Source organism: Vombatus ursinus, unplaced genomic scaffold, assembly GCF_900497805.2.
Source record: "Vombatus ursinus unplaced genomic scaffold, bare-nosed wombat genome assembly UNPS02014804.1, whole genome shotgun sequence".
Lineage (NCBI taxonomy): Eukaryota > Metazoa > Chordata > Mammalia > Diprotodontia > Vombatidae > Vombatus > Vombatus ursinus.
The window spans coordinates 11,737,122-11,751,917 of NW_020954582.1; the positions used below are offsets into that span (position 1 = coordinate 11,737,122).

The window sequence follows — 14,796 nt, forward strand, 5'->3', positions numbered from 1 at the left end:
GCAGCGGGTCCCGAGAGCAGAAACAGACAATGAGGGAGGGCCAGGGGGAGAACGAAGGGGCCCGGCCTGGTCGCAAAGGACCAAAACAGGGCTGGAAGAGTCAGTCAGAGCCAAACCTTTAGGCTGAAATTCTAGTCTTAGAGGTCTATATTCAGGGGGCACTTAGCTAACGGTCCTTGGAGTGACAGCTCCAGGTAATCCATCGCAAGAATAATAAGCCAGAAACAGTTTTGTTTTTCAAACACAACAGTCCTGATGGACACATCTTGGAACTGACTAGAAACAAAGAACTGCTAACTGGCCTGGATTATCACTTCACACTCTGTCTATGGCCATGCCTCAGTATTCTCATCTGTAAAGAGAGGTCAGATCAGGTGATGGGCACTTCTGGCTCAAAACCAGCTGATCCTCTACCCTGAATTCCATCAATCCTCTTTCCCTCCTTGATACCTCATGGGTCCTCTCTTCCAGGACCCAGAATGTTGCTGCACCCACCAGAGGAGTTTCATATAAACTCATTTCATTTCAACAAATGCACGCCACAGGCTAGAAGAGGCAGCTTCAGACCATGTCCTGGGGGGGGGGGGGGGGGTCCTGCTTTCAGGAGGAAACAGTTCCACCCTGTCCCCGCCCTGTCGTTTGTAAGTAAAAGGTAAAGACAAACTCCTGTGGTGGGCACCCAACGCCCTCCACAACTGCATTTCATTGTCCCTCTCTAGTCTGATTTCCCCTCATCACTGCCTAAGTGCCCCTTCCCACACAGCCCCTGTGCTTGGACTGCTGTAGGCAGGAGGCCCCTCCTCGTCCCCAAACGGCTCATGTTCTCGTAGCAGCTGCTGCTCTGGCCCAGGCCGGACACCTTTACAGCTGCCTGGAAATGGGCAGGACTGTCGCTCTCCGCTCAGTTAATCACCTGGAACAGGACTGGAAACCCCCAAAATGATGAAATGTCAACTGAACACAACAGTCAGAATATTTTAGGCGTTTACCTTGTTAAAACACGAAGTTTTCAATTACACTCAAGCCAAAGAGATTAGCACGAAACATCACCTACTTGTATCAAAATATTTACATCGACGTGGGCGGATTATTTCCTGGGCATCCTGAGAAGCCGCAGACTGTGCTGGGTCATCATTGGACGACTGAGTCTCATCTTCCTGGCCTGATGAATCCTTTATGTTATCCTGTGGCACAGTAAAATCAGAGCGTTATTGAAAATATCATGGGAACTCACTGTAGGAGACAGGGTTGGAATTTTAAAGAAAAAATGAACCCATTTCATTTATTATACATTCTACCATACAGAGCCTATTGGCTTGCCTTCATTAACTGTAAAGACATACTGACACCATACAAAAAGTCAGCACGATAGACATACAAATAAAATCAAGTTTGTATAAGAAATGGCAGTAAACCCAAGAAAAGGCAAAACAACAGAAAAGTGTTTTAAAAGACAACTCTTAGGTGTCCTAGCTGTAGTCAGCGATACCCAGGACAGAAAGCGTTCCTTAATAAACAGACAAAACACTGCTCTGAGGAAAAAGTGCCCCCACCACATGTTGGGTCAATTTCAGCGCACCTCATCTCCTTATCAGAACAAGGATCTGATTTTCAGAAATGCATCCTAAAAAACCTTGGGGAGGAATACCCAGATGCCGTGGCTGCCCCCTCATAACCCTCTCTGGGTCTGTCCTCAGGACTTTACAGACAGTAGGATGGAAGCCCACCTTTTTTTATCGTCCCTAACAAACAGGCCTCCAGAGGTGATAAATGTGTACGTAAAACAGTTAGCCTTTCTGTACTGGTTGGCCCAAGACACCAGACCATGTTTTACTCTTTGTCTCCATCCCACGTAGCCATCATTCCAAGCCACCTCACTGTCTGCCAGACTTAATAACCTGTCTCCTCCACCTCTTTCTCTGGGTGAACAATCCCATCAATGGACCACGACTTCAAGAAAGGGCCCGCCACATTCTCCAGCTCATCACCTCAGTGACTCTCCCCTCACCACGACCTCCTAGAGGCCTGGCCTTTCCCTAACAGAAGCTCCTTGAGAGCAGGCCTATCCTTTTCACTTGTATCCACAGTGCATAGGACAGTGTCTGGCACAGAGTAAATGCTTAATATGTCTTTTCATTCATAGCAAATGATTTGAAAAATAAGACATTTGTGAAAATATAAAAACAAACCAGAAAGCTTTACTAAATGTGACACATACTTTACATTCTAATTCTTTGCAATGCTAAGTGATGATACTTAGACTGAAGACCAAGAGAACAAGATAAACTTTAAGTTATTTTGTGTATTCAAAAAGTGATGTTATCACAAAAGCAAGAACAGCATACAGTAAAAGAACAATTTGAACGATATTTAACTAGCGTCAACAACCAACATACTAGAGAGGCCAGAATATGAGTTTGGGAGTTTGGTACCATTAAGGATTCTGGTCCAAATCTGTGTTGTTTTTCAAGCTTGGCCATGGTGGCATATGGCCCTTCTGTTCTTTTCCTGCCAACTGGCGATACTACCAATAAACTACTTCATGTAACTGTGGGGGAAAAAAATTAAAAGCATAAAAGCCTAATGCAAATTGTGTGGTACTAATGCTGACAACTCATTTGGAAAATGACTAGCCAAATAATTACAAGTAAAATAGCTTCAACCTTATTGAACAGATGCTGTATAAGTGCTAAACTGAAAGGGCTTTTAGATTTTAAAAATAATTTAAATAATATCAATAGGTTTTAGATGGTATCTATATGCTCTTGGAGGAAAGTTTCTCCAATATTTTCTTACTAATTCTCACCAATCTTTGGAAGAGATGCTCCATTGTCCAATTAATTTAAAAGAGGAAGAAAATGCAAAGCAGGAGGCCAGGCCAAAACGTTACATTTTCTGACTCTTAAAGATGTACTCTTGCCACTAAGTTTTCCCAGGACCCTTTCTGTTAGAACAAGATGACTTGGGAAGCCTATTTTTTTCAATTTAGCTCACAAGAGCCCACCATTTTAAACCTAATAAGAGAAATGTTATATTTGAAGAACTAGTACAAGGTCCTCTCTTTGGGAAATTTTAGGTAATTAAGTCTAATGAGTCCCATGATCAAGAAACATTTATTAAGTACCTACCATGTGCCAAGCACTGGGGTTACAACGAAAGGCAGAACACAAGACGCAGACAGGATAAACTGGGTTAACCCCAGAAGGAAGGCCCTAGCATTAAGGCTGATCGTTTGGGAAAGGCTTCCTACAGAAGGTGAGATTGTAGCTGGGACCTCAAGGAGCCAGGGAAATCAGTAGATGGAGATGAGGAAAGAGAATCCCAAGCAAAGGAAACAGCCAGGGAAAACACCCAGAGTTGGGAGACTGAGTCATGCTTGCAAGGGTGGTGTAAGAAGACTGGAGAGGAAAGAAAGAGCCAGGTCACGGAGGGCTTTAAAATCAAACGGAAGAGTTTGTTTTTGATCCTGGAGGCAATGGGGAGGCACTGTAGCTTACTGATGATCTTCCCTATTCTTTGGGAAGATCAATGTGACAGCTGAGTGGAAGATGGGCTGTAGTGAGGAGACTTAAGGCAAGGACGCCAACCAGCAGCCACTGCATAGTGCAGGGGCACAGATGCCAGGGTAGCAGCAGTGTCACAGAAGAGAAGGGGGTGCATACAAGAGATGGCGCAAAGGCAGACTCGACAGGCCTCAGCAGCAGAGGGAGCAAGGGTCAGTGGAACATCAACTCGTGTGTCTCCACAACAAGTACAAACAGGTACTATCATCACAGTTCCACCCCCCCTTCTAAAAATGAAGATGAGGAAACTGAGGCGCAGACAGATCCAAACTCGTATTTCACTCAGGCTCTCAATCGGGCACTGCCCACGCCAGTATTAGGCAGTAAGCTCCTCAGAAGCAGGAACCACATATCCTAGTCAACAATTCAGCAGACATTACTGAGCGCCTGTACTTTTCAAGACACCCTCCAGTTTCTTCGTCTAGCAGAGTTTACATGGAAAACATAAACACAAAGTCCTTCTGAAGCCCTCACAGAGCGTAGCACAGCACCAGTCACAGAACAGAGAACAGGCCCTCCAAATGTGCTGTTTAATGTGGAGGCCAAACAGGAAAAGGTCGAGAGGCGTCAGAAGACCCAGGTTCAAGTCCTTGTGGCTGCATCAATTCCTTCCTTCACGTGTGACCTAGGCAAGTGAAACCTGCTCGCTTGCTCATCTGAAAAAACAAACAAACAAAAACAAAAACAAAAAAAAAAAAACAGGGAGGGGGCACCAAGGGAGAGGGTCAAGATCTGTACTGTCATGATCAGCACAGGAAATTCCCAGTGAAGAAACAAACACTATCAGTGAGGAAGACAGAACTTGTAGTCTTCCTGAATGGCAAAGGGGGAAAGGAAAGGAGGCGTGGCCTACAGTGCCCGTAGGGCGTGGGCAGGTAGCCCTGCATGGTCTCCATTACTGCTCCCCAGCACCTGAACACGCACCAACACACGTGACACACTGCGCTGACACGCCACATATGGTGAGGGCCATCTCTTCAGTTATCAATCAAGTTAAGTAACATCCTCTCTAAATACTTAATAGTTCATGCTGACGCTTGTCACGGAATCGATTCTTAATTTAAAGCTCAGCACCTGGCACGGCCTGCCGTCAAACGCTGCCGTCGCTTCACACCCATTTACTCACTTTGTTTTCTCCACTGCACCCACTGTTGTCATCGTTGTCGACATCTTCATCATCGTCCCCCTCCTCTTCCTCCTCCTCCTCCTCTTCCTCAGGCAGCTGAACAGCGCTATCGTAGCCGTAAAGGCTGAGGAGCTCGTGAATCGGCATATCGCCTTCCTGTGGAACATTCCCCAAAGTTAATGCCTGAACCCACATTTCACACAGCCACAAGATAAAACACTTTAGCTGAAAATCAGAGGGGCTGCCTTAATGTTCAAATCATCAAACTCCAAACATTTTTGCAAGCTTTGGGAAATACATTTAAATATAGTTAGAATAATTCTAGAAAATTAACTAACAATTCTTACTACTTAGAACAAGATGTTAAATATAATTATCTCACTGTAGGACTACTGGGTTTTTATTGTTTTTTTAATGCAGAGAAGTATGTGCCAGATAGTTAATTGTCAAGATTTCTGGATGAAGAACTCTGTAGTTGGTCCTGTGCTGGGTAGGGGCAGAAGAATTAGAAGGCATAAGCCCCTCCCTATGTACAGTATAATCTACTCAGGAAGAAAGAATCCACTTATAAAACTTAAGGACACATTTGCAAGGAAAGAAAATGAATGAATCTAGGCACAAGTTAACTTGGGAGCAGACCGAATTAGGCTTTGGTGAATACGTAGGTAAAAAGTGTCTGCTACAGTGTTATTTCCATTGGTAAAAATGCCATCGATTGCTGATGTGACCCTCTTTGGGGTCTTCAGGAGCTGACGCTGTGGTGGTAGTGCAACAACAGAGGCTCCTACAGAGCTACCAGCCAGGTCAGCTCTCTACAGGAGCTGCTGTGCAGGGATGGAAGACCCTGCCATTCCGAGGGATCCGGGCTGAGGGGAGAGGATGATGGTGGGATGATCCAGTTGGCACATTCAGATTCCCGTCTGTCCCTTAGGTTTGCTTTCTTGCTCACTGGTGGCAGCTAGTTAGCCGGTAGTGGGGAGGCTACTGGGCTTTTGCAGCCACATAGGCTGGTTCCATGGGGCCTCGGGTCCTAGGCGGCCTCTATCAGAATCTGCAGGGAGAGAACTGTGCTCATTTACACTCAAGAATTGGAAGCCAGGAGGCTCCTGGAGATCACCTGGTCAAACCAAGCTGGCATTTGACTCAGGTCAGATATGGAAGTGGCAGAACCAGGACCACGACCCAGGGTTCCTGACTTCTAGCCTAGTGTACTCTGATTGCCCAGACTCCACAGCACCATGCTGCAGAGAAAGATCTGCAGGACTCTGATGACAGATCAGATGTGGAGGGACAAAGGCAAGAAGACTGACTGTGAAAAACCCAAACTCTGCAGGCCTGGCATCCAGTAAATGGAGATGAGAAGCGGGGGAGAGGATGACTTCAGGTCTTGACAGGCTCATTTTTAAGTCAGTGAGACGACCAAGTAGAGGTTCTAAAGTCAGGGCAGGAGATGTCAACAGAGTCAAAGGGCATTTAGTTCAGAATCAAATAGGAAAGGAATAAAAAGTAAAAGCATTAAGGGGAGGGTCAAACCACGGGACAGAGAAGGGAATGGGAAAAAATGGGGGCAAGGTACAGAAAGATACAAAGGACAGAAAAATCAGGGTCAGAAAATAAATGGAAAAGAAAGTTTTTAAGGAGAGGAAATAGTGATCACTGTATATTGGAGTATGGAAATGAGAAAGTGAGGACCAAAGAACAGCCAAGTGGATTTACTTAGGAAGTTACTGGTGACTCTAAGCCTGACTGAGATGCTAAGACGGTGAAGCCCTAAAGCACAACTTCTTCCAAGGCCTCCCCAGCTCTTAAATATGGCACAGTGGTAGGCTGGATATGCCAGCCGAGGTCCAGGGTGGGCAGAATTCTTGGGGAAGGCTCTTCCCGTAGGAAGGACACCTGAAGACACTACAAAGGAGGGAGCCCTAATAAAAGGAGAAGTAAATGAAGACCTCATCTTTGTACACAGTTGATGTTTCAGGAAGGGTAAACAGAGAAGAAATGCTTGAGGGGAAGGACAAGTAAGCTTTTCACTGTTACATTCTATCCCTGGCAGTCTGTGTCATCACTTGTCACTGTGGGAAAAGACAACAACTATGAGTCTCTAGGCCTGGGGGCCTTTTCTAGGTCCCTGTGTCCTCCCACTTTTCCCAGATCCAACTATTAGAAGGAAAATAAAAGTGCAAGTTAGGAGAGGTCTTTCATAAGACTGTTCACTTATTAGGGAACTATCATAATAGCTATGTCAACAGGACTTTCAAGTTTGAAACGTGCTGCATGGACATTACTTCTCTGGTCCTCACAACAAAGCCTGGGGAAATGGAATGCCCATTTGACTGACGAAGAAACTGAGGCCCAGAGAGATTGGTCAGCTTGCTAACCAATGTCCAGGGCAGTACTCTACGCTCAGCCTAGCTGCATCCAAGTTCAGGGCCTCTCCCACTCTGCCAAGGCAAGTTTGTGCTGGGGGGTAGGGGTGGGTGGCTTCCACATCTTAAACTGTTATCATCTAGAGTTCAGCTCACCCTAGGCTGCCGAGCAAATGGCAACGAGGCTCAGCATCGCAGCTGACAGGATGGGCCACTTCCCCTAAGTCTAAATTTCAAGTCCTTAGGACAAGCCCTGGGTGATGAAACAGCTATGGCCTCTGCTAAGGGATGCTCCCAGTTAACACCGGGGCAAGAGGCAGGCAAACGCTCTGAGCCAGAAACATTAAGTACACACATATTTCTATACCTTTGACTATGAGGCAAATGGCCATTTGAAAGACAAAGAGCCAAGTAACTCCCTGACTGTCCTAGTTGCATTAATGCTTATCCCAGGGCCCTATCTCCCATTCTGAGCACGGACAAGTGACCAGCAGCCTCCACCGGTTTAAGTGAGAAATGCCACTGTGAGAAGGCAGAGCCTTGTGCTACTGTCCACCCAAGTACGCTGACCATTTCAAGGATATATATATAGGGCTGGTACTCTATCCACTGCGCCACCTAGCTGCCCCTCAAGAATATGCTGAATGAGATTTTTAGCTGTTCCCCATGGGAAAAAAAACCATCCTTGTATCACTGCAATCTTCCCTCAAGAGATGGATGTTGAGGGCTCTTCCCATAACCCAGAGTTTGGACACTTTACATCCTACTCAGAGTAGAAATCAAAATCAGATGCATCAAGAGAATGTATCAAAAGAGCTCTGCCAAACGCCAAGGGTGCCAGAGAAATGCATGCTGGCCTAGGTTCCTCCTGGGGGGGGAATGGAACTTGCTAAATTTCAGAAGAAGAAATAAATGCTGGTTTTTACTTATTTTGTCTCAGGTAATGAAAGTAAGAGTCAGTGGTAATTAACAGTTTCAGAACTTTTACATTTTGGAAACAATGAATTCAACTAAGACAGCCATGGAAACCAGAAAGATTTCAACTGAATTAGTAAATTATGCTTTCAAAAAGCTCAACATGTGCATCAGTTTCATTATGAATCTGATTTTCAAAATCACAAAAGAGTAAATAAAAATCAATTGGCAAAGGGAGCTGTATCTATTTTCAACAACAAAAAACCCACCACAATTTTACCATTGTTACACCATTTGTTATGAACTTATCCCTACAGAGCTTGGGTAAAACTGGTTCACAAACACAGGTCAAATACTGTTACAATGAACAGCAGGAACATGCGCTCTCTTAGGCCCCTGCTGCGATCGTGCTTGCTAATTCACACAACAGAATGGTTCCAGGCCAGAGAGTGATATAAGGAGGTTCCGTGTACACGGGATTCGTACTATCAAATCGGTTCAGGTTAAAAAGACAGTCCATACCATAATGTGAGAAAGATACTGTTCTGGCCACAGGAATACTTATCACCCAATCCACCTCTCCCTTCTTCATTTCTACAAATGGGTTGGTATGGTGATATGCAAAAATGTAAATACGAAGTAGATCTTATCACTCCTGCCTTTTTTCTTTTTTTTCTCCTTCATTATAACTTATTTCTAGTAATGATCACTACAAAGAAAAACCCAGGAGTAAGAAAATCGACCTTCTCAACACAATGGTGCAACGGACACTGAGGCTGGCAACAAGTCTGCTCTGTGACCCTGTGTGTCACTGAACTCTCTGAGTTGGTTCCTTTTTCAAAGAAGACAATACTTGTGCTCTGTGTTGTGAGGATCAGATCATGGATGTAAAACGACGAGCTGTTAGATTGTAATGTTAGGTGACATCGACAAGATCTACTTTACATAAAAACCATTCTTTAAAAACATTAAATATGTCAATTTTATTCTTTAAAATTAAGTTTGCTGCAGGTAAAATTTGTGATTCACAGTCAAACACACTTATCTACACTGAGCTTCTTCTGTCAAAAATCATACCTTTCACCTAAACCATTTCAAACTCCACAATGAATATACTTAAAACCACAGAATATACTTGGACTGCTTGAACAGCTACTTGTATTTTGGCACCAGACTTCTACCAGGATCACTGAGAATCCATTTTGAAGGTGTAAAGAAATAAAAGAAAAAACTTTTCTAAGACTTCTTCTCACTATAAAGCACTTTTACTTTTCTTCTAAGTTATATGTCAGAACTTATAATTACGAATTGAAAATTTAATCATTCATATCCTTTTCTAAAGGAAAAAATGCAGCTCTCAATATTATTTTTATTGTTGCTATTCAGTTGATTTCACTCCTGTCCAACTCTCTACGATCCCAATTTGGGTTTGGTTTTTTTTTTTACACCAGAGATACTGGAATCGTTTGCCATTTTCTTCTCCAGCTCATTTTACAGATGAGGAAACCGAGGCAAAGAGATAAGTGACTTGCCCAGGGTCACACAACCACTAAATGTCTGAGGCTGGATCTGAACTCAGGAAGATCAGTCTTCCTGACTTCAGGTTCAACACTAAACCACTGCGTCACCGAACTGCCTTCCCAATATTATAAAAGGCACTTCAATTTATAAACAAAATTAAATTAGTTATCTGGAGCTATAAGACCTGGGTCTGAAATCCTAACTTTGCCACCATCTCACACTGGGCAGAAAGTCACCCTCTGGCCTTTACTTTTAACCTCCAGAAAATGAGAAGGTTGGACCAGATGACCTGGAAGGGCCTTCCAAATCCACACCCTATCAGAAGCACTGGGTTATAAAGCTGTTCCTTGTATGTGAAAAAGGAGAACCTACAAGTTTAGCTATTGCTCAATCCAGAACACCAGTGTTCTCCTTCTGCTGAAGGCTTTAGTGTGGTGGAGCTTTGGGACAATTTCACAGAACCATGTTCTTAAGGCTTTTAAGCAAAGCGTGTATGCAGGAAGCCTATTATACTGAAATAATTACCAAAATTAAAAAAGAAAGAAAAAAAAAGCTTCTGGATTCCAGGTGAAGACCTGCTGCTTTAGAGGTCAGGTGACCCAGACAGGAGAGGCAGGAAAGCGGCAAGACACCCATGTTTTGGTGAAGAGGAAGTGGGTGTCGAGGTCAGACCCACCCCCTCATCTCTTCCTCTCTGCAGGACTCTGCCATCCTCCTCTCCAGAATCATTCTCTCCCAGGAAGGGCTGGTGAGATGGGTCATTTGGAAGTAATTAATGGAAATTAAAAAAAAAAAAAAAAAAGATGAGAGAAAAGGAATAAGTGAATGCATAAAATCGACTGTCTGTACATGTAGCTACATATACATTATTAAATGAAGTAAATTATATTTTTAAATAATGTGAAATGTGGGATTACTATTATCACTTACCATATTTACATGCCTCTGTCTTTCACATTTTCCTTCCTCCCCCCTCCATTTTAAAGTGAGATTTATCCCCTAAAATGATTGCCACCTTCTGCCATCATACTGGGGGAAGCTCTGTAAGGCTATGTAACAGGACACACAAAACTGATTGAAACTCTCCAGTTTCTGCAGCCCCTTTCAGAAGTCTCTGAGGTGATGGTTGTAGGGAATGAAATCAACCTTCAGCCCTATTCTCCTCTGGTGTGGGTCATCTGAATAAGTTATCATTATTCTGTGACAGGCTCATTAGCTTTCCCAACAGTATACTTTTATAGAACAGCTCTTTTCTGAACTGTTTCAGCATGAACTCCAGGAAATAGCCAGGCTTTTATTTTCATTTGAAAAAATTTTTTTTCCTTTAAAAAATCCTTAATTCCTGAAAGATATTTTAAAATTCCATGAGGACCAAAATGAACTAAAAACAGATTTTATTTTTTCAAGGTTTATAACAATGAAATGTGGCTGGTGCTCTATGCAACCATGAGGCATTGTGAAATGAAGGCAGCCAGATATAATCTCTCAGTAACCCCCCACTTCCCCCTGCAATGGAACCAGCTGTAGGATTCTGGATAAGCAAATGGACTTTCAGGAAATAGCTCCTCGAAATCACATGGAAACAGCACAGTGGAAAAATCATTTCCTTGTGAAGTCTGAGGACACCTCAAATCCCACTTTGGCCACTTACTATCTGGGTGACCTCCCAGGCCCTCTGTTTCCCAATCTGTAAAAAGAGAGGATTAGAGAAATGGCCTCCAAGGTCAATCCCAGGTCTAAATCTACATGACCTCTACAAGGCCAAAGTCAACCTCTCCACTGTAAATGATTTCTTCACATACCACAAACATTGCTCAATTTCTTGTTCAATAAACACTGCCCCCTCCCCCCTCCCCTGAACTCTGTGGCTTGTGCCCAGCTCTGACCTGGTCTTGGCACAGAGTTTAGAGGAGGGCTGATTACTTAATTCAAAAGGATATTAATTTGAATTTAAAAAAAATATTAGAGCTGCCATTTAAAAGAGGTCAACTTCTGCTTTTCCATCCTTCAGGGGCTCCGTCCCTCACCCTATTTCCTTTGTCTCATCTCAAAAGGTCTCCTCCACACCGTTCATGCTAACACACACCTATCTCACACGTATGGACTGGGGAATCCCAAACTCAACGTTTGCAAAACGAAAGACACAGATCTCTATACGTCAACCAGCCCTTAATGTAATTTACCCTTGCAAGATCCTCTATTTCAGAACTGAAGTTTGTTTCTCCTTCCATCATTTCTTCCTCTTCTAATGTCCGTTCATCATCAAAATCATGAACCAGCATGTCAGCTGATGGATCAAATTCATGGTCATCCGATGTTGCTGAACCTCCTGGCAAAGAATATTTTAAAAGTTCTTGGTAAATTAAATCAAATCAGGTACATGTGAGGGACAACATTAAAAAGGAGGGGCTGGGTCTAAGGCAAAGGTGGGCATACCAAAGGAAGAGTTTCTGTTGGGGGCAGTGTGGGATGGGACAGTGGAAAAGGCAATCTATTCTTGGCCTGGCCTTGTCCTCATCCCTGGTGTGACCCTGAGCACGGCAGTGTTCCTATGCGTAACAGGAGGGAAAAGGACCCCAGTGCTGCAGGGGGTCTTCATCAGGCAGTCAGACAGGAGGTCTGAGCAGCTACGAATGGATGGGTTTCTAAGGGTCATTCCACACAGGGCAAGCAGCAAAGTGATTTCAACATCAATCAAAATTACTAAATTACAACTTTAGTATGTACCCTAGATATAGTCTCAAGAAAAGGTGGGATGTGTATTGTAAACACTCGTTGTGGTTTTATGGAATAAGAATGTTATTTTTGAAGGTGAGGATTAAACTATTTCTGATGTTTATGCTAAGATCACAATCTGAACTGGTTTTATTAACCTCAGATATTCCCAACACGGGACTATAGGGGCTAGCAGAAGTTCTGAATCTGGAGGTGTCTCTGGCCACTGAGGAAGAAAGAGGGAGAAGATAGTTAGAAACGCCACCACCGCTCTCTTTCATCATCACCTCTATCATCTCCGCTTCTCTCTTCAGTCACTCCCTCTACTCAATCTTAAAATCATGAAATCAAAACAGATTATAACTAAGTGCTGGGTTTTCTTCACCATCAAAAGCACCCAAAAATAGAGTGGTCACTGAATGAGATTGCAGCTGTTGTTATTAGCACTGGTGCATCCAGGCACAGGTCACGATCAAACCCTGGGAAAGCGGCACAGACTCATTCTCTCTGACTCTCCCTAATCCAGCAATGCTTAGTACAGTGTCGTGAATAAATAACCTATAGGAAAGATGACCAGTCACTGAAAAGAGAGGCAGCTTAGGCCGAGATCTAGCTGAGACAGGACAGCAACGATCCAGGCCTTACAGAGGCATCGTCTAAGCATACACAGCTCATCATATCTGTTAGGATGCCAGGGGCCTCCTACCCTGCCTCCTCTCTTGACTGTCTCCCATCATTTCTGGGGGGCCTACAGTTCTCTGCTTTACCCTACCTTCAGTAGCTCCAGAGTTTTCTGCCTCTCCCTCCTTGGTCCCAGATCATCCTGACCGTCAGTCTCCCTGCTGCCTGGACCAGCATTCAGACCCCAAGTTTTAACCTTTTCATTTCTGGATTTCCTACCCCAGAGGCACTGCAGTCTTGATCAGTGAAGGTTTTATCTAGCTCACCATCTCAGGCAGGGCCCAGATGTTCTCCAGGTCTGAAACCAGGATCAAATGGGGGCTGCCCATTTTCTCCCTTTCACCATCCTTCCCTACCCTGGGTGTATCGTCTCCCATATTAGAACTCTTCAAGGGCAGGGACTGCCTTTACTTGGTATCCTCAGCACAGTGCTTGGCACATGGTACATGCTTAATAAAGGTTTTTGCATTTATTCCTATAGGAAACTCTGGTCAGTCAGGAAATACGGAGCTCTAATGAATCAGGTTTCCCTAGGTAAGACCGTTGCCATAATACACTATTATTTTGTTTCTAACATGTAGAACTGCTAGAAATGAAGACTTTGTGCCTTTCTGTAGATTTTGGAGATGTCTTTCAAACCTTTAGTACAGAACAAGCCATTTACTTATGAGACCAAGTTTCAGATAAACCTTATTTATGCCCTATAGCTTTTGCTGGTGTATTTGAGTCTTCCTGATAATGGGCTGCCTGCTATGTTCCCATACCGAATCATCTGAAAATAATTATTGTCATTAAACTGCACTGTCTTTGCTAGACAGGATCATTTGAAAACTAGTTAGTATTGGGGCTGACCCAGTGTTTAAATGCTACAAGTCATAAGAGACCCCCGGACTAAACAAAGCCCATCATGTGAATTCTGCTCCTTTCTCCATCCACACAACAATTTCCATTAACTAGTTATATATTATGGCTGCAATGACTATAAAAGGCCTCTTTGCCTAAAACATGGCATTACAGAGACGTTCTGGCTTGAGGTCTTTCTGTGCTGACAACATTCTGAATCGCCTCTGAACATTCAAATTTGACATATAAAGCATTCAGGTGAGGACTATAGAAATCCACATCACCACTCATCAGCCTGCTTTCCTTCAGCTATACGTGGTTCAAGCGTCATGGAACTCAGGGAGTGATTTATTAACCTGTGGTTCGCCCTGTTTGATGTGTCTGTGTATTATGTACCTACTACACTCATCAGCTGCAAATGATGTACTCAGCTAAAAAAAGGCTGATGGACTAAAAGGAGCTCATCATTCAGTATTTGAAATGGAGCAATGATGGATTTTAATTCAATATTACTGGTTTAAATGAAAATGGATCTACTTGGAATTATTTCAAAGCTACAACACCACAATAATAGCCCTTCTAGAAACCTGAACCCTAGCTACAAATGACAAAATATTTGAAATTGTCTGTGAGGTGCTAAGCTGTCACAAAACGCATTCCCTTGACAATCTTAGAAAGGCTGAGTGCTTATCTAGGCAACCGTTTAGAAAAGAAGGTAGTCTGAAGTCAGGAGGACCCGTGTACAAATCCGGCCTCAGACCAAACACTTGACACTTACTAACTGTGAGACCCTGGGCAAGTCACTTAACCCCAATTGCCTTAAAAAAAGAAAAAAAAGAAAAGAAGATAGCAGAGGAGAAGCAATACTGACCCTAGGGAGGAGTAACAGATCGCAAGGAAAGAGACAGAGGAACTATTAAAAACAGACAAAAGAACTAGAAAGTCAAAGGCATTTAGTGTACTAGCAAACATCCCGGGAGGCAGTACTACAATGTCTCGTGGTTCAATACTTCAGTCATATAATGACCTGTGCTTCAGGCTACTCTGCTTAATAAGGCAGGAAATA

At 43.5% G+C, this 14,796-nt stretch overlaps 1 protein-coding gene across 2 annotated transcripts in view; it reads right to left on the reverse strand.

Annotated features, from left to right (window-relative positions):
* MIER1 (MIER1 transcriptional regulator) overlaps window positions 1-14,796 on the reverse strand; it is a 62,282-nt gene that overhangs the window by 32,933 nt on the left and 14,553 nt on the right. For both annotated transcript variants that reach the window (XM_027874024.1, XM_027874023.1), the window contains 3 exons: window positions 11,675-11,820; window positions 4,690-4,845; window positions 1,055-1,184 (listed from right to left, as the gene is read on the reverse strand). In XM_027874024.1, coding sequence (XP_027729825.1) covers window positions 1,055-1,184; window positions 4,690-4,845; window positions 11,675-11,820 — 432 coding nt within the window. The remainder of the gene's footprint in view (window positions 1-1,054; window positions 1,185-4,689; window positions 4,846-11,674; window positions 11,821-14,796) is intronic.